At 43.9% G+C, this 25,452-nt stretch overlaps 1 protein-coding gene across 3 annotated transcripts in view; it reads left to right on the top strand.

Annotated features, from left to right (window-relative positions):
* The window catches only part of LOC306940864 (transcription factor COE3-like), a 51,586-nt gene that overhangs the window by 68 nt on the left and 26,066 nt on the right, over positions 1–25,452 (top strand). For 2 of the 3 annotated variants that reach the window (XR_013792064.1, XM_079526106.1), the window contains exons 1-5: positions 1–24; positions 395–512; positions 5,453–5,586; positions 7,389–7,515; positions 23,063–23,151. The exon at positions 1–24 is cut by the window's left edge and continues 68 nt beyond it. Coding sequence is in view for 2 of the 3 variants with exons in the window: in XM_079526106.1 (XP_079382232.1) it covers positions 10–24; positions 395–512; positions 5,453–5,586; positions 7,389–7,515; positions 23,063–23,151 (483 nt within the window). In the remaining variant the exon portion in view is untranslated. The remainder of the gene's footprint in view (positions 25–394; positions 513–5,452; positions 5,587–7,388; positions 7,516–23,062; positions 23,152–25,452) is intronic. The other variant, XM_079526107.1, reaches the window with a different exon arrangement.

The following is a 25,452-nucleotide window of genomic DNA, read 5'->3' as shown; positions in this document are numbered from 1 at the left end:
CCTCGGGACATGAGGAGGTTTCAGGTAATGCAGATTACTGATACTGTACATCCGCTGATGATTGAAATTCTTTATTAGGAGCAGCGCTGGAAAGTAACTAAGTACATTTATTTAAGTACAATTTGGAGGGTTTTTTTCTTTTTTTACTTTACTGGAGTATTTCCAATATGAATAGATTTCCTTCCACTTGTACTTTTACTCCACTATAATTATTTGACAATTTTAGTTACTAGCTAGTTTCTAGATTTTGATTATTATTACAAAACCACTTTCAGTCCTATATATATATACTTTTGCTATTTGGCTATAATTAGACAATCCACGTAGTCACAACTCGCCGTCACCAGGTGGTGATCTATATAAATGTCTCTGAATTTGTTTCTCACCAATGCAGGTGGTGATCTCCACCACGGTCAATGTGGACGGACACGTCCTGGCCGTGTCAGACAACATGTTCGTCCACAACAACTCCAAACACGGCCGCAGGGCTCGGCGTCTGGACCCTTCTGAAGGTAGGCGTGCACAGTACTACAACAATTATACTTTCAATTGTGTATATATATTTCTTTATTCTCTTTCCGTCAGGGGGAAACCCTGTCCTGTGTATCTGCGGTACTGTCATGTCAACTAAAGTTCCCCTCGTGGCATCAATAAAATCTTCAGTGTTCATTTACAGAAACAATGGACACTCTCTGAGTCAGAAACTAATATTTAGCACAGCACCAGTTCAGACTTCCAGTTATGGATCAAGTCACTCAGCCCCAGCTGATTCAGATTTGGGTAATCTTACTCAATTCACTTCCTTCGGATCTGTGTCTATAACCACTTATACATTACATTTCTCAATTCAGAAGTAGATTTAGGTTTAAGTTTGCATCTGACAAATAATGCAGAATGACTTATGAGTGCATGAATAGTGGAGGGGAAATCCCTTCATGAATATATATATATATACTCTATGGAGGGGAAATCCCTATATCCCCAACAATGTAATCAATAGCATGAAGGAGGCAGGACTACAAACAGAAGTGTCCATATTAATGAAGCTGTAACCAAATATTCCCCTGGATGAAGGAACATGCTTGATAGAGAAGTAAGTGGTAGGCAGGGGAATAAAGTTGAACCAATGTTTTAAAAACAGAAATATCTTTATATTCCGTAGGAGATTGTGTGAACCTGGACAGAGATAATGATGCTGATATTGCTGAAGTATTTACAACTGGTGATTCATGCCGTTAACAATAATATTATAAAACAAAGCGACAGTAACATGTAATGCATAGCATAACACAAATGGGGCGGTGGCTTGGGGGGAGAGTGGCCAGATGGCAACCACAAGGTTGCCAGTTCGAACCTGGGCTCCACCAGAGTTAGTGTCAAAGTGACCTTGAGCAAGACACTGAACCCCGAATTGCTCCTGATGTGCTGGTTGGTGCCTTGCATGGTTTCCGCCGCCATCGGTGTATGACTGGGTGAATGTAGTAATGCACAATCTATGTAAAGTGCCTTGGATAAAGGTGCTATATAATTGCACCATTTACAAGATTTTCTTTCTCTCATTGACTGTCCTCTGAGGGAGCAATGGCCAGTGAACATGTCCATTATTCCCTTGCCTTACAGATCAAACAATTTCATTATTCATAAATTATAAACTTAACGCTCAAGCAGTGAAATAGGGAGCGATGACATTTTCACTGAAGTGAACTACAACTTCCCCTTATATTAAAACAGGCCTGTTTCCAAACTGTAAAAACCAAACGTGACGTCAACATGGAATCATAACCCTGCAACAGACATGAGACTCCAAAAGCTGCTGCAGAGGCATGTTCTCGTTTGATTTAACCTGCTGGGAACACCAGATGGGTGGGGTTTATCACACCAGAACTAAACAGAGACAGGTAAAATGAGTCTACAAAACTGACTTGCAGCCTTTTTACTGTTGTGTAAACTACCTCTTACACTGTACTGTCCTACATGCATCAAACCAAACCCATCTGTTACATCACATACATCACACAGCACAAGAGTTCTTAAAAAGTTCTATACCTTGAGTCAATGTCACTGTGGAAGTATAAGGTGGCGAACTTAAAAGAGGGTCCAAGGCAGCTCTGTCCAGTAGAAGTAGAAAAATCCTTTATTTCATTGATTAGTATAAATATTAAAAACAAGGGTTTAAAAACACGACCAACGCGTTTCGGCCTGCATGGGCCTTCATCAGGGTCAACAACATACATCACACACTTTTAACCTGGCAACCCTATTTTGGGCATGTCATTATAGGTTAAACATTTCAAAACATTTGTACAATAATTAATTATAGCATATCTAATGTGACACCATCATACAACTAAGTATAAAATACGACTCAAGTGTTTAAATAAGATTTGAACTTTTTTTTAATTGACCAGATAGGCATCAACATACAATCAAAGCATGAACATGCTAGATGTGCAAGTCCCTTATAGTGAGTTTGAAGTCTGCAGAATAAACTTTTTCAGAGTAGCTAAACTCCCTTCAGACTTTAGCCAGGTTCTGTGTGTTTCACGGAGCAATTAAACATTCACGTTGAGACACCTTTGAGCAGCATTCCCTGCTTCATGGACGTGTCAACATCTCAGCCAGAGTACAGAGCCTGGGTCCTGCAGGGGCCATGGAGCCCATTGTGTCGCCAACTCCAGGAGAGACTATCAGTGTAGCCAGGGCCCACGGAGGGAAGCTCGGGGCCTTTCATCTCAGCCAGATTGGGATGTTTTCAAAGGCGATAAAAGCATAACATCTGCTCCTGTCTTTGTTATGTACGCCACCCCCTCCCCCCTCCCTCTACCTCCACAAAAGTTTCCACCGACGGCTTCACGCCATTGTGCTCCCCTCATTTATCCCGATTGTAGAGACGCGCCACCGCCACCCTCTGCGCCCCACCCCACCCTCCGTTCGGCTGTTTGTTTACTGTTGTGACAAAGGGAAATTAATAAGGATGACTGTCGAGTATGAGGGAGAAAGCTGGAGTTCCCGCAACACCCTCAACAACTGTTAAATGCTTTGGGAGCAAGTTGGATGAATTGTGGTATGTTAAACAGGCTCTGGAGAGAGAGGGGCTTTCATCTGGCAGCTCTCTGAGCAACTTTCAAAAGGTGGATTCTCAAACTGCGTCGGAAATGTGCATGTTGAACTGGCTTCTACTGTACACTGGAGGAACGGAGACTTTCTGACATCTTTCAATATGAACTTCTCATATAATTAGGTTTCTGATTAGCAGTAGATATGAGCCAGGTTAGTTTACTTTAGTTTGATTTAATTTATTTAAGTTTAGTTTAGGATTTGTTAACAACGTTCATTCTGGTGGCCCTATTTTGGCCACAAGAGAATATTCTTGCTTTTATAAGAAACTGTGAAAATAGCTGATCTACGACTACAAGGTTCACAACATGTCACAACGTGAAACGTTGTGAGCTATATATAGATCGTCTATTTTTGCCACGCGACACCATTGTATGACAAATAATGAAATAAGTGGTTTAAGGTTATTTACGCAATGATAAAACATTAATGATTAAAGGCATCAAATCAAGTCAAATTTCTAAACTCCCCCCTAAAATACGAAGACACGTTTGTGCAGGTGAGATATAAACAAGGAAAATGTAGTCGTTTTTTAATATAAAACAGAATAAAATGCATGCTGTCTATAACCGGCTTTGATGAGATCTCACATCACATCACATACAGACACGGTTCTGTCACTCTCCTCTCACATGGCAGAGTCATTGAGTGCTGTATCATAAATCATGCCACGATACCGTACTGTGGTAAACTAGGTAGCGTGGCTTCACTGTCTGGAAAACCAACCCATATTATCCCTATAAACCTGTTGTGTCCGGGAATAGCTGTAAAAAGCGTTGGAGCCTAAGCGACCATTTGATTTCAGGCCACATATGGTGCTTCCTGCATGCAGTGCAGATAGATATGCGAGGAGACGGGAGCATTCAGTCAGCCTGTCTGACTCTGTTGTGCCTACATACAGTCTAGCCTTCTCGGAGACACACTACTGTTTATATTGAATGCCTTATTGATCCCTGTGGCATTGAAAAAACTAATAATTGTTGCATTTATTATTAGTGGTCTGTTACACCATCACTGGCCGAGCCGTCTCGTGTGAGGGGGAGACACAATGTACAGTATAGTATATGCACTTTAGGGACTTCAGGAATATGAATAGTATCTGTTTGTCCTTGATACAGTAATAGCATTGGAATGGAATTGCTTTAGCAAAATTGTGTCTTTGGTAAGGTTAAGGCAAATGTTTGACAGCCTCCTAACTCTTGCATGTCATAATTTCCCCCAAAATGTCCAAACATCTCCAAAACATACATTCTCCAACATTTTCAAAAAGATTTAAATATAGAAAAAATATATTTATAATTTATAAATAAATATTAGTACAATACAGGGCTTAAATGCTTATGCTCAACATTTAAGTGGTAAGATAGCAAAGTCTACACAGAAATGTTCATTTAACTCTCTGGACGTCAATGGATCCACACTGAGGACTTTACTGTGTAGTGTGTACTCACTGTACTGTATGTTTCTACATAGTCTCGCGTAGCCAGACAACTATTCCACAATCTCCGAATACTATATAGAGTCTGGAACTACACCTCCCTACACCTGTTTGTCATTTCCGTTCACAAAAATGTATTAAAAAAAAGGATAAATTTGCACGACTGTAAAAACTAAACGGAAGTGGGGAGGAGGCTTCACTTCCGCTTTATAATTTACTCATGACCACAGCATCCGTTCTCCAGACTGTTTGACTGTTTGAAGCATTTGAACATTGCGAGAGGCAACCGTCTGGCAACGTGAGATAGTTTCTACAGGACATTACTTCACTTTTCCAGCAGGCTTGTCCCTCTATACACTGCACTGAAACATGTTCCTTCTAACAAGTCCGTTCTTCCTCAGTTTTTACATTATGCTGCTGTAACGTATCAATAATAAAGTTCTGTTCAGTTCTGGTGTGTCCCTGTTTCCCAAACAGTGGGTCGAGACCCATTTGTGGGTCGCGGACACATTTTTATGGGTCCCTTTGTTTTTTGTTTTCCTACATTTTGTTAAAACATTTTCAAAAAAGCATACATTTTCATGAATTAAGAACAAAATTCAAAAGATTTTTTGTCAGTAATTTCATGAAGAAAGCAAAGAAAAATCTAAGAAATGTCATAAATTAGAAAACAAATGTTTAAGAAGTAGTGGAAAAAAGGCGATCTACAAGCTCACAACACGGCACGAAGCGACGCATTGTGAGCTTGTAGATCTGCTACTTTCACTCATTTGGGTCTCGGGCGATCATTTCTCTTTTGGGTCACGGGCTAAAACGTTTGGGAACTGTACTGTAGTGCTGCTCGGTAACACTGCGTGGCTAACTGCTGTCTGCTGTTGTCTCTGTTCCCGATCGAAGCAGCTACACCCTGCATCAAAGCAATCAGCCCCAGCGAGGGATGGACGACCGGCGGAGCCACCGTCATCATCATAGGAGACAACTTCTTTGACGGCCTGCAGGTCGTCTTCGGCACTATGCTGGTCTGGAGTGAGGTGAGGCCAAAGTCCCTGAACACCAAGAATATACCTGTTGACGAAACATAAATCTGACGGACGCACTCTGATCCAAGATCTGTTAAAGAACATTTATTATAGGACGGCCCGGATGGGAACTAATTCATTTAGACTCTTTTTCAGCTCGGATTTCTTGTTTTGGCTACTCTTACTACCTTGTATGTCTTGTTTTGGCTACTCTTACTACCTTGTATGTCTTGTTTTGGCGACTCTTACTACCTTGTATGTCTTGAACACAGTTTGTATTTTTACAAACCTTTTTGACCCATGAGCAACTGTCCGTTTCGGTTAGATTTCTCCTTTTCTTTTAGAAAATACCTGTTGTTTTTATATCACTGTAAAAGAAAAGAAAAGAACGTTTTCTGATAGATGTATTTTTTAATTTGTGCTATTAAATTATAGTATAATGGGGGGTTTGAACAGGTCTCAAAGGCCCAATGGGAATGCACACTCTACTTTGTTGCTGAAAAAGTCTGTGAACCCCTGCACTACATAATTGACTAAGTACATTTTCAGTTCAAGTCAGAAAAATGACAAAGAAAAAGTAAAACACACAAAAAAGCACACAGTGAAAGTAAGCACATTCACACATCACATACACACGTGCACACATCTGTCTGCTTCTCTCCCTCTGTTTTACATGCACACGTACAGACACACGCTCAAAACGCACACACACACACACACACACACACACACTAAATAACACCTGCATCTCAAAGTGCACCGTGCGGCGAGGTCTGCTGCATGTCCCCAAAAATATGTAGATTTTCTGGGCAGGTTTAGATGCAGACATGGAGCATGGTGCTGCTGCGCAGAAGGCAGGCCATGAAATATTGAAGTAGGTGCAGTCAGAGGAGCAGAACACCTGGTAGGGAGCGGAGAGGAGAGGAGACCGTATATGAAACCTTCTCGCCGGTCCCGCTCGGAGTTAGCCCACTAAGACCTGGAACGCATCTGTGTCACCTTAGCTTTTAACCGCATTTAACCATTATTTTATACTTTAGCTGTTGAAAAATAGCAGACCTACGAGCTTGTAGATCTGCTATTTTTGAAAAATTGTGTGCAAATCTTTCAATATATATTCTTCAAATGTTTTTAACTCAAATATTTGCTTCTGGGGGGGGGGGGGGGGGGGGGGGGGGGTCCCCTGGAACAACATACTTTCAGATGGGGGTCCTTGACATTAAAAAGTTTGAGTTTTTCCAGAGAACTGTATATAGAAGTTGTAGAATCCGGTCTCAGGTCTTTATGGCTTAGACACCCGTCCCCACACAGGCCCACTGGAAGCCATCGCGTTGCTTCAGACTGTAGCCTACTTTGATCAGTGTCATTTGTGTTGGCGAGAGCAGGCGTGCAGGCAGACGCTGAAATCCCAGTGCCCATTCCACGTGTACACTGGCTGTATAGGCTGACCCAGATCTGTTTAGACGCCCGGTGGCACGTCAAAGTGTTCCGTGTAACGTATTTATATATATACCGTATTCTGTATAACCGGTAGGCCGACAGAGAATAGGCTGGCCGAAAGGGACTTTTAGATCTTTGCTTGTCAACACACCCACCCACCCCCCCCCCCACCCCTGCTCGCACGCACGCATACACACACCTGTAAGGCTCATAGAACCATGTTTAATGATTAAATATGTGAGTTTGACTCAATCAGTATGCTCTCCTTTAAACTGTGTGTGTGTGTGTGTGTGTGTGTGTGTGTGTGTGTGTGTGTGTGTGTGTGTGTGTGTGTGTGTGTGTGTGTGTGTGTGTGCGCGTGTGCGTGTGTGCAGCTGATTACTCCTCATGCCATCCGAGTACAGACCCCTCCTCGTCACATTCCCGGGGTCGTGGAGGTCACGCTGTCCTACAAATCCAAGCAATTCTGCAAAGGAGCACCAGGCCGCTTCGTCTACACTGGTAAGACTTTCTCATCATCTCTGCCTCCCAACAGACTTCGTTGGCCGGGGTCCACCAGGGGTCAGTACTTGGCCATCTCCTTTTTTTTCAATCTTTACACCATATCACGAAGAATATTGTTGATTTACACACTCAATTTACAAGCTTGCAGATCTGTAACTTTGGCCGCATGTTTGCATTTGTTTCGCTGAATGCTCAGCTATTAAGCCAAGACTATTGATAACCTAGCCCCCTGCTACAGTGCCATTTTGAAAACTCCCCCAAAAACGCATAAATTACAGTGTGGTAGACGGAATCAAATTATCGTCGTTGTCGGGTGTAAACTTTCTGGGTCCAAAATCATTACTTTTCAGGAAATTAAAAAACAAAAACAAAACCTGTGTTACAATGGATCTAATTCTAAATCGTCTACTGTCGCTATCCTGTCATAGGACAAAGTACTGTAAATAGGGCATTCATTTATGAAAAAAACATCAAAAGATGAAATATTCCCACCCAACATGTATAATGCCATGCAGGGGCACCTATCCTCTCAACTCTATACTGCAATGGAAGTACACATTGTCCCATGTGTGCGTGTGCCACCGCACCCTACCCTCCTCCTCCAGTACATTCTCCCCAGGTTGTCCTTCAAGCCTATTGAAGGACAACAGAGCAAAAATGGCTACCCGAAAAAAGCCATATCACGCTCTCAAATCAGCGCTTTTACCATTCCCGATTATTCCATCAGAATATACAGATGCCATTCAAAGTAGCAGAAAGGTCAGATGGATGGCTGTTTAGTGTGATAAGTAAATGTCACTGTGACGGCCATGAAAGAGGTGACGGTGTTAAGGCTTTCTGTTTAACACACGTTTATCGCTTCTCTGCCTTCTTCCGTCTTTGTTCGAGGCACCACCTATTTCAGAAAGCAGGCTATAAGCATGAGGAGGGAAGAGACAGACAACAGTCACAATGGACTGTCCAGCCCAGCTTACCTTTGGACGGCTCCTTTTGCAATGCTAATCTGATTCCATTTGGCGATAGGGCTGACAAGCGCTCGGCGTATTGCTTTTATGGCAGTGTGTTGTGAATAGAGCCCTGTTGTTATCTCACTGTTTCCTATGTCCATTAGACTGTGAGTTCTCTTGAGCAAAAAACGTGTCGCGAATACCTTCAAAAGAGTCTGTGTTACTTTGCAACCTCAATTTGAAAACATGTTATCACAGCTATCATCGCCTAAGTACTTGAACGGCTTAAACGCAATATTCACTGCCGTCGTCGGCATCAGCATAGCGATTTCTCAAACCGAATAATGAAATGCGAACATCTGACTTGATTTGATTGATAGGGAGGCAACAAAGCTCCATTTCCCTAATGGCATCACAACTCGAAACACAGACAGGTGGCGGCATCATAATATTGCACAATTTCATGTAATTCTCCCAAGTCTCCCAGTTCTCTCAGCCAGAATGGGAGCCATATTGTGCACACACCACCAGTTAATCTGATTTACACATACATATTTTAAGATTGGGAATGCGTCAACGTGCATTTGCAAAATGTATTCACTGTGCCAGCAGTAGTGTTGTATTCATGAATGTAAAATGAGGCAAGCTTTTAAATACTAAATAGGCAAGATGTGTATAATTCAACGGGAAAGAGAATTCATCCCTATCCCAGTGATGTCATTTCCTTTAGGAATTTGACTCTGAGATCCTCTGCAGAGTCAAAGAGCATTTCACACTTTCACGCCTAGTTTATACATTGTTGAACGCTGGTTTTGTGCACAAAAAATGCTATTTAATAATAATATTTTGGTGTACTTTTGCGAAACAATGATGTGCGGAACGGTATAAATTAGGCATTATCAAACAATCTAACAAATATAGGAAAAATCAGGCAAGCGCCGCAGAGAGCTTTGTCGTGACAAGCCACATGTATACGATATTTCAACCAATGTCAAAAGTGTTTGATAATGTATCCAAAAGAGACACTTTTGAAGCAGCATGGGTGTAAATCTTTTATTTTGTGAACCGTGCAGAATCTTGAATAAAAGAATAAGTGTTCATATCAAAGTGAAGACTCATTCTCATTCTGCTATATTTTGTCTCTGTCTAGAATTGGCTTTTGTTACCAGATATTCTGAGAATATACCGTTGTTGTGTATATTAGGGATGTGCCGATGAGACATTTTGGCCGATATCCGATATAATTAATTGCTCTTATGGCCGATAACCGATATTACCGATGTCGATATGATCTCATTCTGTATAAAAAAATATATAATAATTTTGTCCATTCTGAAAAATACATGTAACAGGGTATCTGCACTGCAGGCTTAGGCAAGTCAGATTTAACTTTAATTATATATTAATATTATATTTAATAGTGTGAGCTGTATACTGTTCAAGCTGTATAATGGGCTTCGATTAATTGATTTATTGATTGATCAGACTGATGACGATTAATAAAAATAAAAAAAACCTAGAATCGTCCGATACTGATGAGTTTGCCGATTAATCTCCCATCAATAATACTGTATATCAGCTTATTATCCTGTTGCTATTGACTCTTTTTTTAAGATATTTTTTGGCGTTTCTTTTTGCCTTTATTGATAGGAGACAGTATGTAGACAGGAAAGGGGGATAGATATGGGGGGAAGACATACAGCAAGGGTCGTCGGGATCGGGACTCGAACCCGCGACCCACTGTGGCGCTGGACTACCCACGGCCCAGGCCTGTTGCTATTGACTCTTGACCCATATGTACAGTAGCCTACATGGGTTAACTGCAGGGGCTCCGTGTCTGAAGTCTGAATAGCTGTTTAATTATTTGCCTGGTCCCACTTAATTCTCATATACAGTAGGTACGTTACTGATGATGATAAAAAATGTCTTTGTGTAGATATAGTTTAACGTCTACATCAAGGAATTCTTTCAAAAACATTGTGATATTCGATTTTTCGGCATATCGCCCAGCTCCAAGAGACACTAAACTGTATTTCCCATTCCACAGACTTCAACAAATACCTAGCAGACACAGCCATGGTGTGGAAAACACAGCACATGTCAATAACCCGGAGCAGACGTGATATCCATATTAGGGATCAATATCACCCGTCTCGCTTTCAGGCACATGAACCTGGCTGGACCCATATCATTTACTTACAAAAAAAGAAGAAAAAAAAATCAAAAAATATCACACTGTCTTTGTACTTGCTTTCCTATTCCTCACTCCACCTTTTACCCCAAACCCTGGATTCGTTCTTCATCCCTCCTTTATGCTGTCATCTCAATTTCCCTTTTTCTCCCTCCTCTCGCCAAAATCTCTGACTTTCCTCCTCTCTCCATCATCCCCACGGTTTCTCCCCTCTCCCCGCTTCGCCTCCACCAATGCCCCCCACCCTTCACACACGCACGCACACACGCACGCACGCACGCACGCACGCACGCACGCACACACACACACACACACACACACACACACACACACACACACCCTAGACTTCCAGTCTCCCTCCCAGCCTCACTCTCCTGGGCTGCAGATCCCCAGGTGCAAGCTGGAGGAGGGGAGGGGCTGAAATTAATGAGAGCAGCCTGGAGGTATTGACTTTCCTGGGAAAACACAGCTCTCTAAAAATCAGTGGCCAAGTACTGCAATAACTCAGCACCCATCGATTCCCCCCCTTCCCCATAGGGCACATTGATCTATGCATTACAAGCACTGAGGCTGGCGGCATAGATCCAGCAACGAGCTCAACACAGCCTCGCTCTCCCTGCTCGGATGATGAAACCCCCCCCCCTCTCTCTCTCTCTCTGTCTCTCTACAGCGAGCGGCCGCTGCCACCCAAACACCACACGCTAATATACAGCGCCATGCAGCCACGAGCAGTTTAGGGAATAGAACCAGCAGTGATCAAATTGAACTACAACAATGATGACAGATCAAGTCGTTGGCAATTCCAGACGGTTCCTCCCATGGGTGGCCCACGTTTTGATTTGTTGTTTATATGCATGAACCACGAAGGGTCATAATTCACTCACCTTTGAGTTATATTTTTATATATTTTTTTATTACAGCAAGAGGAACTGTTACGAAACATAAATAAATATAAACAAATAAACAATAACTCTTGATTAGAGTGAATTAAAAAAAATACAATTAAATCATTAGACTCATCGTTAAAATGAAATGAACCCACATGTATTTGTCCTTGGTTGCATTGTACTAAAGAGGGATGTTGACCACTTACATTATATATGTGGTGTGCTGCTGACACATGCTATCAGGACAACAGCACCTCATACACAGTGCCTGGGGGACATAAGATAGACATGTCACTCTACACATTTAACATTGAATTTGTAGGTGCATTCAAGCAGCATTTTAGAAAAGGGCAAGGGCAGATGTGTAGCAAATGGCCACCGGTACACTGGCCCAGAGTACCATTGAGTAGTTGCACTAAATACAGTGAAATGCATTAAAAATAAATCACGATCATTGCAAGACATGGACATAATTCCTGATAATTGGACGACTTTCTCTTCTTTCTCTGTCGGGGTGCACCCCGCATGTAGACTCGAGTGCTTTGTTCGCGCTCTGTGGTGCCATAATCGTGATGTACATGTAGAGTAGAAGTCAGGCAGAGTGGTTGTTATTTCCCTAGCCTGGGGGGCTTCAACCTCTGGGGCAGCCCCTGGCAAGCCTCAACACGTCTGCATCCCCCATAACGCACAACACTCTTGGCCTGGAGGGAGGAGAGGTGTGGTTACTATTGTGTGCTGATGAGCACGCTTCACAGAGGGAAGTGGGGTGGGTTTGGGGGGGAATAGTGGAGGTGGGTTGGGGATGGTGGGGTGATATCATCTCTGTAAATTTAAGGCAATTTGCAGTGGGCTACCCGCATGAAATCCATCTACGCAATTATATTTGTTAGCTTTGTTAACGGTTTGAACACGTGTGAGTATCCCGTTTGATACTACTTAACCCATTTTTGGCGGGAACCCCTTTTGGCATTATGTTATGCTTTAGCTATTGAAAAATAGCAGATCTACAAGCTCATAGCGCGCCACCGAGTGGCGCGCTACGAGCTTGTAGGTCTGCTATTTTTGAAAAATCGAAGAACCACTGACATAGAAACATAGCTTTTTCAGAAAACTGTCAGGATGTAGAAGACATTTTTAGAATCTGATCTCAGGTGAGGTCAAAATGTGTTAACAGCGATGCTCTTCAAGCTGAATTCACAATGTCAGTATATATAATGGTATATCACGAGACGGCAAACATGTCAGGCGCTGTTCATTTCCGTAACCTGTCACGCAACTTGTCAAAACATCTGAAGGAGGAGGAAGCACATGCAGGGAGAATGTAAAAACACAACAGGTTATCATTAGACGGATTCACACCGTTTTAAAAGCAGCAGCCCTAGTGAGGTGTTGGCATTAGTTATGAGCGAGATTCAGGCGGGGCGACTCAAAGCTCCGGCACTCTTGAGGCAATATTTGTCGAATGGCGGGTCTGTTCGTTCTGACGCTGACTTATGAGGTTATTTGGAAAAATCTGGCAGCCATCGTTGGCACTGGCTGGCATGGATGGAGGAGCTGGTTGTTGTGTGGTGTAAGGAGAGCTGGCTCCATCTCGGCACTGACCTCTTTAAAAAGAGGAAGAAGGAAAAAAAGCGACACTGAACCTTAAGAGGTTTTCAGCATGGCTACTCGCCTTTCCCTCTGAGGGCGTAATGCCTGGACTTTTTTGGGCAGGGCCAGTATTCCTATCAGGACTGAGGGAAAACAATGGACCACTTTGTACCTTTCTTTCCCCCGAAATTTACACACGCACGCACGCGCGCACACACACTTGTATTACTATACTTGTGAGGACATTGAACTTTCAGCAACTTTCAGCAATTTTATGAATGCCATTCACCATTTACCGTAACCCTAATATTATGTTGCGTGACACTCTTGTGCAGTCAAGTATAAATCAGGCATAACTCTAACCCTAACCCCTGACAACCCCCACATTATCTCAAAATGTCTAATCCTCACCGTAACCCCAAACATTCAATTGTACTCACAAAATCTCCTATACTTGTTGGGACATTTTGGCACGCACGCACGCACGCACGCACGCACGCACGCACGCACGCACGCACGCACGCACGCACGCACGCACACACACACACACAGGCACACACACACACACACACACAGGCACACACACACACACACACGCACACACACAGGCACACAGGCACACACACACACAGGCACACACACACACACACACACACGGAAAGCATTAGCAGAATGTTCCATGCGGGCCCGCTAAAGGTCTTGTGAACATGTAACAAAGAGGCATCACCGTCGTGTCAAACCTGAGCCTCTGTAAAAGTTTTCTTTTTTTTTGGTCTGCTGAGGTATAATTTCACTCTCTCTTTCTCTTCGCTGCTTGTGTTTCTTCCTCTATCTCTCGTTGTTGGACCTGCTGACATATTAGTAGTACTGTACTGTACCCAACTCTAATTGAGTTCTATTTTTTTATTGTTTAATTACTGTCACGGTAACACATGGAAGCAATTATCTTAAAGCAGGCTCTGTATCAGCTTACATGTAGAGTACTCTCTCTCTCTCTCTGGCTCTCTGTCTCTCTATTGCTATATACAGTATAAATACTGTGTGCATGTGTGCGTGCATGTGCACGTGCTCTATCCTATCCTTGGTCCTGTCTTCACACAGCCCTGAAGTCCACCTCTTACGTTGAAAAATTCTGACGTTAAGCTTTCGTGTGTCAGACACACTTTGGGGCTGATCAATTTATTTTCCCGCCCGCTTTGTAAACAGCTGTGCCTCAACTTGCCCACTGTGAGTTGCTCATAGGTTGCAGTCGACAATACTTGTGGGGTGTTATAGTTGCGTGATGTAATTTTTATCTACCCAGAAATGTATTTTGTGTCTTACTAACAGCAAGATGCACAGGCTGTTGAGAGTCACCGTTTTATGTATTGCTTAACTGATTAACTTTGCGCTTGTTTAATTGTTCTTAACCTTTCCCGGAGCACGTTTATGTGACAAAGGGAGATGTGTGTGCCCGCCCAAATTCACGCACCAAAAAAAAGATTGATGAATCAGACTCGTCACTCGTGGAAATGATCATAAGTACAAAATATGTCCGGAACCGAGCTTAGTGAATGAGGCCCATACCGGTATGCCTACACCCCCCCCCCCCCCCCCTGCACACACACACACACACACACACACACACACACACACACTTTCTCTCTCTCTCTCTCTCGCTCACACCGAAAATGTGTGCCTACTAATTCAATATTTTGCATTATGACTTATGACTAATTTACTTTTTCATTCAGATTTTCATTTCTTTGAGCACATTCAGAAAAGAATACAAAAAAAGCGACCCCTCCAAATAATTTGGTGACCCCTTGGGGGGGGGGGGGGGGGGGGTCGTGACCCCAGGGTTGAGAACCACGTATAGTGCTCTATAGCAGGCAGAGAGAGTGAAGTGTGCAGTGACAGCAGAACAGCCACTCCCGCTCTGTCACCCTCGCCGTCTGCCAGCCCATGCAGATCCGCCGCTGATGCAACCTCTGTGATTAGAGAGCATCCGCTTTGCCACCACAGATACTGTATGTTAATCAGCTCAAGTGAATAATTACCTCCTTGGCGCCTTGATTAGAGACCCGAGTGACAGTGCTGGTGGGGAGTGTGCCTCAAAGAAATAGGCCCCCCAAACTGAGAAGTTATCATTTTCTTCTCGAGTCGCAGCCCGAAAATGCCCCCACAGAAACGCCAATTATCTGACATTAGTTCCGCAAGTCCCTCTTTCCAGTAAGTGGAGCGCCTCTGTGCTCTTTGATATATGAAATGTGGTGGTGTGACTCTCTGGTGAGCAAAAGAGGAGGAATTCCCCCGATGGCGAGCACACTTCTGCTGTCTATTAAAAGAGAGAAGACAGCCCCGTAGATCAAAGCCACCCAAGTACTTGTGTTGTTTCATTACGGTCGAATGAACGTATGTGTTAGCCACTAAGTGACTTGTGTCTGAACACAGCCACCCGAGAAACAGTAACGCAGTCTGAAATATTCACTGCACATTAGTACAGTGATCTATAGCGGAGCACGTCATATTCAAGACAATAATCTTCCTCCCCTATTATTGTTACCCCCCCCCCACACACACACACACACTGTCTCCATTGGATGTCAGGTGTGGTCTGTGTTTTGGACATTCAGTGTGGCTGGGTGTCAGTGAGGGGGGGGGGGGGGGGGTAAACGGAGGTTAAGTAGGGTAAGTCAGTCGAGGTAATTGTTGCCATAACTGCCAAGTGTATTTTTTTTCTTAATTAAAAGTGCATGTTTGAAGAGTGCAGAGGAGGAGGCCCTTCATCTTCCCTGGTGGCTCACCTCTTTAAAGGGGGAGCTGCTTCCACCGTGGCCTGGGCCAGGCCCCGCCTGTCAATCACAGTTTAAAGTTCATGAAATTTCTATGAGCATCGATTGCACACAGAGGGGAGGGGAGGGAGGGGAGGGAGGGTAGGGGAGTGAGGGAGGGAGGGTAAGGGGGATTGAGATGGAGGGAGTGGCAGCCTCCCGTGATTGATCAGGAGTCTCGCTTTGAATTTCTCTCTCTCTCTCTCTCTCTCTCTCTCTCTCTCTCTCTCTCTCTCTCTCTCTCTCTCTCTCTGCTCTGCGCCGCACGGAGATGAGGTGTGCGGCCATGTTGGCATGTGTGTACATGTGCATATAGCATGAGCGCATTGGTACGTGGTGAATTTAAGCTCATCCTGTTGTCATTGGAAGATAAATGCCTACACCTAAATGTAAATACTGTATGCGTGCAGAGTTTATCCGTGCTACACGCAATGTCTTAGCTTTGACCTCATGCCGGTCTGAAGACCAACCCAAGAGTCGGTGCTATTCGGTGCAGCACGTTTTGCATTACACGTATTCTCCGTGCTGCAGCTTGTTCTATGATGAGCGGGTGATGAATTGAAAGATAGAGGAATAAAATGACCGATCAATATCCTGGTGAAAGGAGGCTTCTTGGGGGAGGGGGGTGGGGGGGGCTTTTGGAGCTTGTCAACAGGATAGACCCCATTGGGCTCAGCTACCCTGCCTCTTGACAAGCAGGGAAAAAGGCGAAACAAATCAGGCCATCCACTTAAGGATCACCATGTTGTGCGTCTGTCAATTCTTTCCCCCCCATGCCCATAAGGAAGGGCGGAATTATCTGCAGCGCATATCTGTGGGCAATGGGGCCAAACGTTGCAGTGACCTGCATCAATCATAAAATGAATAGAGATGGGAAATTGCAGCACATGTTGCTTGGGGATCGAAGCAGCAGCTGCAAATCCCCCTCATTCCGATAGCCTGGGCCTGTCAGGGGAGATTGTGGCCATAGCTCAGTGCCGTATTTCATATGGAATATGGAGTCCATTTGAAATGATAAGTGTAATATAGGGGAAAACCACGGAGAGCTGCCTATGTATGAGCGCAGTGAGCCCCATATTGGAGATAGAGTAGCTGCTTTGGATCCGGTGTCTCATTGGGGACATGACTGCGCCTTCACCAAGGCCATCACCGAAGTGAAAAGCAAAACAAAACGTAAAGGTGAGGCCAAATCCCCCAAAGAGCTTGTTTCATCTCGCGGTCCCGAAGAAAGAATAACCGATTTCTCTGCTATACGAGGCAGCAAGTCGCTGACGGCAGTGAGAAAAGGCAAATGAGAAATAGCCCGGCATAAATAAATGTAAACAGCTGTGAGTATCGGTACGTAAACATATGCTTAGTGAATGTATACACGCTCCTCTGAAGCATGGAAACCCTTGAAAGCCTGGGATCCTGAGCTGAAAGCAGCTGTGAGACTGATCTAAATGGGTAATGAGTCCGTGCATGGCGATGTTCCAGTGATCTCCACCAGCTCGTCAATCCAGCGGACCGGTCCTCCCACTCTGTCCCGTTCCGTCTATCTAGACACTAATCCAGAGTTGATGAACAATAGTTTGAATGTGGGGATGGGAAGTGGATATATTTAACAGAAATATACATCATGGACCTTATGGTTTTCATAAGATAAGACCTAAAGGTATGTCTTAGTCAGTGGTATAAAGTAACTAAGTAAACATTTACTTAAGTTCTGTAGTTAAGTACAATTTTGAGGCATTTGTACTTTACTTGAGTATTTCCAATTTTCAATACTTCTACTCCACTTCATTTCAGAGGCAAATATTTTGAAAACTTTAGTTTCTAATTACTTTATAGATTTTGATTGTTATAAAACATATAGTAACCACTTCAGCCCTGTATACATTTAGACCATTAGAAAATAGCCGATCTACAAGCTCACAATGCGTCACGATGCGACGCATAGTGAGCTTGTAGATCGGCTATTTTCAAAGGATTTTTATACAATTGAAAACACACTGCATAACGAGTAATTTCTACTTTTGGCACTTTAACTACATTTTGATACCAATACTTCTGTACTTTTAGTCAAGAAAATGTTGAACTCTGGACTTTTACCTAAACAACTGAGTACTTTTTTCCACCACTGGTCTAAGTATGAAACCACAACTAAATAATCTCGATGTATGTAGTTGTGTGCCGCGCTGTCACACACGGAAAACGGCTGATCTAGGAGCTCACAGCGTGTGGGTGTTGGTGTTTGGTGATCCGGCATCAGGCATTATTCTACAGTAACAGGAATGTAAAGGCACAGTCGAATCCTCAGTGATAGTTTAACTCCAAATGGGTGGATTTTTACCGTGTTGTAGATTTCACTTGGGCATCTTTTGTCAGAATTTCCAGTAAGAGTTATTTGAAAACGCATTACCCTGTGATGTACAGTACATGCACTCACCTTGCAAGCTCAGCACAACCATATATTGCACGCTAATGATGGGCTGATAGGCGTAATGCCTGAATCCCTTAACTAAAGTGAATACACATACTGTACATTGGAGTAAGACAGTGAATTGGGCAGCTGAGACCACCGTCTAATTCCCCCTGATATTCCCTCATGATATTATCGTTTCATTCATTTTGTTGCTGGAAAGGAATTTCAATTTTGTGATAGATTTATTTCCCCCCCCCCGTAGTCGTATAAAGGTAATATTTTTTATAATACTTTTCTTCAGCTAAATTAAAACTGTTGCCGATACTACTATTGCTTTCATTACACAAAACAATATATATCTTTTTTTTGCCTAGTAATTTCTGTTGTCCTAGTAATGGGCAACATTCCGATATAGACCCAACTGATAAAACATCCTCCTGAATGATGTCTATATTTCTTGCCAGAAATATTCCGCCAGAAATACTACAGGAAACGAGTCAAAGATTCTATTTGGACCTGCTTATCGGCACCCGGGGAGGAGACGAGACAACAATCTCCAGAGAAGTGCCCTGGATTAGTAGCCCTGTAAATGACTGCCTGGCCATGCATGGCTGATGTGATTAGTACAGACATGCTGAAGATGCCCAGTCAGCAGCCTGCCCTCATTAGCCTTTACAGTAGTTCACATTGTCTCATGATGCGGATGCTAGCCATTGTCATACTGTGTGTGGAGTCGAACTGGTCGCACAGTAGAGGGGTGGCGATGTCACCTGGCATTATAGCCTTGAATGAAGAATTTGATTCTCCATGTGGGTTTTTATTTAATTTGACTTAAGATGAACTTTGTCTGTAAAGATAATCTGTCACATTTCTTCTGTGGTCGGTGCAACCAGAATTACACCTTTCTAGTGATACTTCTCTTCTCTTCTCTTCTCTTCTCTTCTCTTCTCTTCTCTTCTCTTCTCTTCTCTTCTCTTCTCTTCTCTTCTCTTCTCTTCTCTTCTCTTCTCTTCTCTTCTCTTCTCTTCTCTTCTCTTCTCTTCTCTTCTCCTCTCCCCTCCCCTCCCCTCCCCTCCCCTCCCCTCTCCTCTCCTCTCCTCTCCTCTCCTCTCCTCTCCTCTCCTCTCCCCTGCTGTGTGCCAGCTAGTGTAAAGCCTGTCTGTGATCGCTCTACCCTCCTGGCGACAGGGTTGTTGTAACCCTGACTTAACCTTTGGCACCTAAGGAGGCAGGCTGTTTGTGTTCTTTGGAGGCAAGGCCAGGTGAAAGAACCCAGGCGTTGCCATGGGAATATACCTTCTTAGAGAGGTGCTGTGGCCACTCTTAAAGCGTCCTCTTAATATGTTAGGACAAGGGCTCCTGGGAAGGGGAGTACATGGACCACATGGGTTAAAAGGACCACAATCAAACAGGTCATTGTTTAATAGCAAACATCTATAGACCTCCCACCACATGCATATTGCAGGTTTTCAGAGGCCGGTAACCAGAGAGCCAGAAGTCTGTTCAGTGGAATGCTGCCTTCCTCTCCCCTTCCCCTGTTTTCTTAAGCAGCCTTATTTCCCTCGTCTTTCCTACAGTTCACCACACACATTCATTCAACCCTGAGAGTATAAGAAATGGACCCATAATACTATGGATTTTTGCTGACTGTACACACAGTATGTGTACGTGCACGCACGCACGCACGCACGCACGCACGCACGCACGCACGCATGCACGCACACACACTAAGTCTCTTTCTGTCTGTTTACGTTCTGTTTGGTGGGACCCCGACCAACCGTTTGATCACCCTCACAGTGTGTGAAGAGGGTGAGGCAGGGAGCAATAAATAGATGATTAAATATATAAAGAATGACTCCCTGTTACTCCTCCTCCTCTCCCCCTTGTTCTCTTCCCCTCCTTCCATTCCCCCCCACTCAGCGCTTTCAACATTGCTTCTGTTTTATTTCTATCCCAACCTTTGCTCTCCCCCCTCTCTCTCTCTCTCTCTCTCTCTCTCTCTGCCTGTGCCTCCTTTCTCTGTGTTATCTCTCCCGTTTGAAAAGAGAAGAAGAAGGGAAAAGGGGGGGGGGGGGGGGGGGGATCACCAGACACCACAAATGCACAAAAGATGTTCAGGGGGGGGGGGGGGGGGGGTTCTCTGTAGAAGAAAAAAAGGAGTGAGAGAAAAAAGAAAGGGAAAAAAAGAAAAGAAAACAAAAATCAATACAAATTACGATGGAGAAAGTGGCACTGATGGCTGGGATTGCAGCATATGTTTACACTAAATCAGGCAATCTGTCTTCATATGGGCTGTGTAATGCGCGGGGGGGGTCAGGGTTCGCACAGCACGCCGGCGCTCTCCAATTACTCAGGCTCTTTGCAAAGAGGCAGCCGTATCGATTAGCGGGGAGAGGACTACAGGCCTGTAGGCAGCCAATGGGGCGCTGAGGTCAGAGTGCACGGAGATTTTAATAAGGGGAAGTAATGGGCTTAATTTCTTTGAGGGGAATAGTGGAGGTAGGCCTATACCAGATATCTCTCTCCCTCTCTCTCCCTCTCTCTCTGTCCCTCTCTCTCTGTCTCTCTCTCTGTCTCTCTCTCTCCCTCTCTCTCTCCCCCCACCGCACACCCTGCTAGAGAGCTTCATTAAAAGCGTTATGAGTTCTATCTCTCTTTTTCTCTCCCTCTGTGTTTCTCTCTTTGTCTGTGATCTTTCTCCCGCTTCTTTCACTCCTGCTGAGTATTTCCTGTCTTAACACTTGTCCTCGCTCTGCCTCTCTTATACGGCGTCTCCCATCCCATTAACTCTGTTAGGAGGTAAATGGCTTTTCTTTTTGTATTCAATTGTTTGAGTTCCCGTAGAGAGCCTTTCACCTGTTTTATTCTTAGGTTGGAAACGTATGCACTTGGTGCACAAAATTGACTTTTGAATTCAGTTGATTACTGGCCTGCATTACCTCCATGCATCCACTATGCATCCCAAAAAGTCTCTTTGGGATCAAAGCAATGAATCTCTCTTCATCTGAGACAGAGAAAGAGAGAATGAGAGAAAGAGAGAGAGGGGGAGGAGGGAGGGAGTAATACATTTAAGCGTCTGTGTTCTTTGGTCCCCTCTCAGGGGCAAAGAGCCCAAATCCAACATGGCAGCCCTCGTGGCGAGGGCCCGTCTAGCTCCGTCACCCTTCAGATATCATCCCCACCCGACGCCACAGCCTGAAAGCCCTTTTTTTTCTCCTCTGCCGCCGTTTGAAACGGGTTCCTACAAATTTGATTTAGCAGCTCGCGGGCTCCCCATTCCCGGGGAAAGAAAACAAATATTGTTATAATGGTAATAACATCTATTTGCCCGCTCGCGACAAACGGTAGCGGGGGCCCTTTGAAAGAGACCCCTTGCGCGGCCGTATTGCTACCTTATTCTTATTCATGAAAGCGGCGGTTATGCATATTAGCGCAAACTAGCTATTCTACTCACCGGCATTTGGTGTGTCAATCATCCTTACAGAATACAAGAGGCACTGGTGACAAAAGCGGAGTGGGCACGATCGGCTGACAAATTGTCCCCAAAGTCAAATTTGACAGGCTTTTATGATTAATGGGCTTGATTATGGAGAAGTATCTCCCTAACTCATTTCCGGGTGTTTCTCTTCTCTCCTCGTCCATATAGAGAGGAGGAAAAAATGGAGATTGTGTTGTTTGTTCAGCGGGTGAATGACAGAAAAAAAGAAGAAGAAGAAAAAAAATAGGACTATGGGCTCAACAGAAGGAAAGTGCAATTGAATTAGGCAATGCGTGGTGAGAAGGGAGAGCGGCAGGGACAGGTTGAGTGTAAGGTCTTGCACTTAATAAAGAGAACAGAGAAGATAAGAGAGATCTGACTGTGAGGAGAGAGAGCGAGAGAGAGAGAGATCAGCTGACACTCTGATAAAGGGACGTGTGCAGAAGAAGGCAGGGTGGCATGGAGAAGTCCCCAGAGCTTTTCAGCGCCTCAGCTGGCATTGGGAGCTGTAACAAGCCTGTTAACATGTTAATGTTAGAATGTCATTTCAAGATCATATAGAGTTTTAAGATGTTCTTCTATAGCGAGAGGATTATGTGCACATGTGTGGGTCACCGGCTTGAATCCCTAGACCAGGGAAGGGGAAGTTGAACAATCTCCCCTTCTCCACCGGGGTTGAACCGCTTCAGTTCATTTTTTTCCCCTGCCTAACGTTGAACCAGTTCAGAGTGTTTCCACTGAAAATTAATTGGTTCAGAATCCTAAAAGTTGGTTCGCAACAGGAACCAAAAAATGGCCGCCGGTTTTGTGAAAGCACCAATAAGGTTCCAAGAATCTAGAGCGGAACCAGTTCTAGAACAAAAGTTATTTTGGTGAAAAAAAAAAAAAAAAGCACAACCGCAATGAGTATATACACACATATATACACACACGCATTGAGTATATTATGTATATCTAAACGGTTGATGATTTACAAATCCCACAATGCAATTAATAGTCATACTGTGTTGTGGTGGTACTGTAGTATCATGTGCCATGCTCGGAAGAGATAAACTCCTCATAATGTACATTTTTAGCTTTCTTTTTTTTTTCTTCTTTTTTTTTTACTTTTGGCAACTATGTTCGAATAATTATTATGCATACGCATTTTGCCAATAAAGGTGTCAATCAATCAATCAATCAATCAATCAATCAATCACTCACTCACTCACTCACTGTCCTGTTTGTCACACAGCCTTGAATGAACCAACCATCGACTACGGCTTCCAGAGGCTACAGAAAGTCATCCCACGCCACCCCGGAGACCCCGAGAGGTTACCCAAGGTCAGTAGAACACAGCAGAACATGGTCAAGTTAGCTGATCAGAGGTCAGATGTAGGACGAAGCTTTTTGTCCACACAGGACATAACATTGTCTGGTCCATCCCAAAGTCCAACACACTCTTTTACTTTGTAAGTATAGCCAGCTGGGCAAATACAATTGAATTTGATTGCCAAATGATGGCTGGTTATCTGCCAAAAAAATCTACCAGCATTTTGGCTGTATAGTGCATTTTGGAGTATAGTGAACGATGAGGTTATGATCATTTTTGGCGCTTTGAACAGATGTGCTAAAGGATAAAATGTGATTGAGACACAGCCTTTTGTCCCTCTGTGGTTGCCGTAGAGACCACCCGCACCAGTTACTACACAGATTTTAATGCTACTTGTATGGTTTAATTTAACAGAGGACCAACTTTGAAATGCTTGATTGGATTTGTTCGTTCTACTCAATACATACTTGGCACTAGAGGCACCCCTCAATGCCAGCCGCTAAATTGGTCCAATCCTTCTTAAAACTGGAAACAGCTGTTTATAGGATGCAATACTGCTGCTTTTGCGGATTCTCATTTCCCTGGGCTGGGTTCAGCTATGGGCAGCAGCATGCAGGTACACATTCCCTCAGAGGGGAGATGACATGCCATGATGTAAGATTGTTAACAGATTTATGCATATTATGCATAGTCATGATTAAATGTATATACATGTCTCAATACTTGCCTTTAGACATACTAGGGAAATCATATATGCATGAACGCATGCCCGCCCACGCACGCACGCACGCACGCACGCACGCACGCACGCACGCACGCACTTGCATTAAACAGGGGGCCCAAAAAGCAACCAGCCGTCAGGTGCCCTGGGCGGTTTGCTGCCTGGTTAGTATGAAAAGATTATTTTGGCTCCTAAGAAGGTGCTAGGCTAACTGAGCTAGATTCTTTCGGGCAGCAAACTGCTGTGGAGGGGGACAGGATCAGATGGGCCTTGACACTCTAAAGCAGCTGCCAAATTGAAACCATTTATCAAAATCTGACATCGGAGATCCAGTCACCAAAAGCCAGTTTATTTGTAATTTGATACTAATAGTGAGCATACATTGTCTGGCCCCTTTGATGGCCTGATTTGCAGCTAGAGTGAAATCCCCTCCACCCTCATCCACCTTTTAAATATTTATTTATTCAGAAAGAAAACTCAATAAGAGCATAGATTCCCCCCCTCTTTCTTCCCTGCAACCACAAGCTTTTCAGGCATTTTCGACACGATAGAAATCACAACAAGCGGATTGCGTTAAGCCATGCTATTTGTAAAGGGGCACATTTTGGTCTCGGGGCCAATGAGACATGTCAGGATAGGGTCACGTGATCATTCGGGGATGGTTAAGTTAGCTTGTCACTTCTCTTTTGTTTTTCATCCACTGCTGTCTTGCCCCCACTCCGTCCGTCCCCACCCCGCCTGTGTGTAGGACATGGAAGGGGATAGAAAGAGAGTTGTATGGTGTTCCGTGGTGGTTTTTGACAGGCAGCAAGAAACACTAAGACTCGTAGTCACATAATATACCGCTCAGGCAGCAAGAAACACTAAGACTCGTAGTCACATAATATACCGCTCAGGCAACAAGAAACACTAAGACTCGTAGTCACATAATATACCGCTCAGGCAACAAGAAACACTAAGACTCGTAGTCACATAATATACAGCTCAGGCAACAAGAAACACTAAGACTCGTAGTCACATAATATACCGCTCAGGCAACAAGAAACACTAAGACTCGTAGTCACATAATATACCGCGCAGGCAACAAGAAACACTAAGACTCGTAGTCACATAATATACAGCTCAGGCAACAAGAAACACTAAGACTCGTAGTTACATAATATACCGCGCAGGCAACAAGAAACACTAAGACTCGTAGTCACATAATATACAGCTCAGGCAACAAGAAACACTAAGACTCGTAGTTACATAATATACCGCGCAGGCAACAAGAAACACTAAGACTCGTAGTTACATAATATACCGCTCAGGCAACAAGAAACACTAAGACTCGTAGTTACATAATATACCGCTCAGGCAACAAGAAACACTAAGACTCGTAGTTACATAATATACCGCGCAGGCAACAAGAAACACTAAGACTCGTAGTCACATAATATACAGCTCAGGCAACAAGAAACACTAAGACTCGTAGTTACGAAATACCGCTCAGGCAACAAGAAACACTAAGACTCGTAGTTACGAAATACCGCTCAGGCAGCAACATGGGGGGTGCAGGAAGATATGGAGACACACTGAGGAATACCCTTTG

Source organism: Electrona antarctica, assembly GCF_951216825.1.
Source record: "Electrona antarctica genome assembly, chromosome: 1".
Taxonomy (NCBI): Eukaryota; Metazoa; Chordata; class Actinopteri; order Myctophiformes; family Myctophidae; genus Electrona; species Electrona antarctica.
This window is presented reverse-complemented; position numbering and strand designations above follow the sequence as displayed.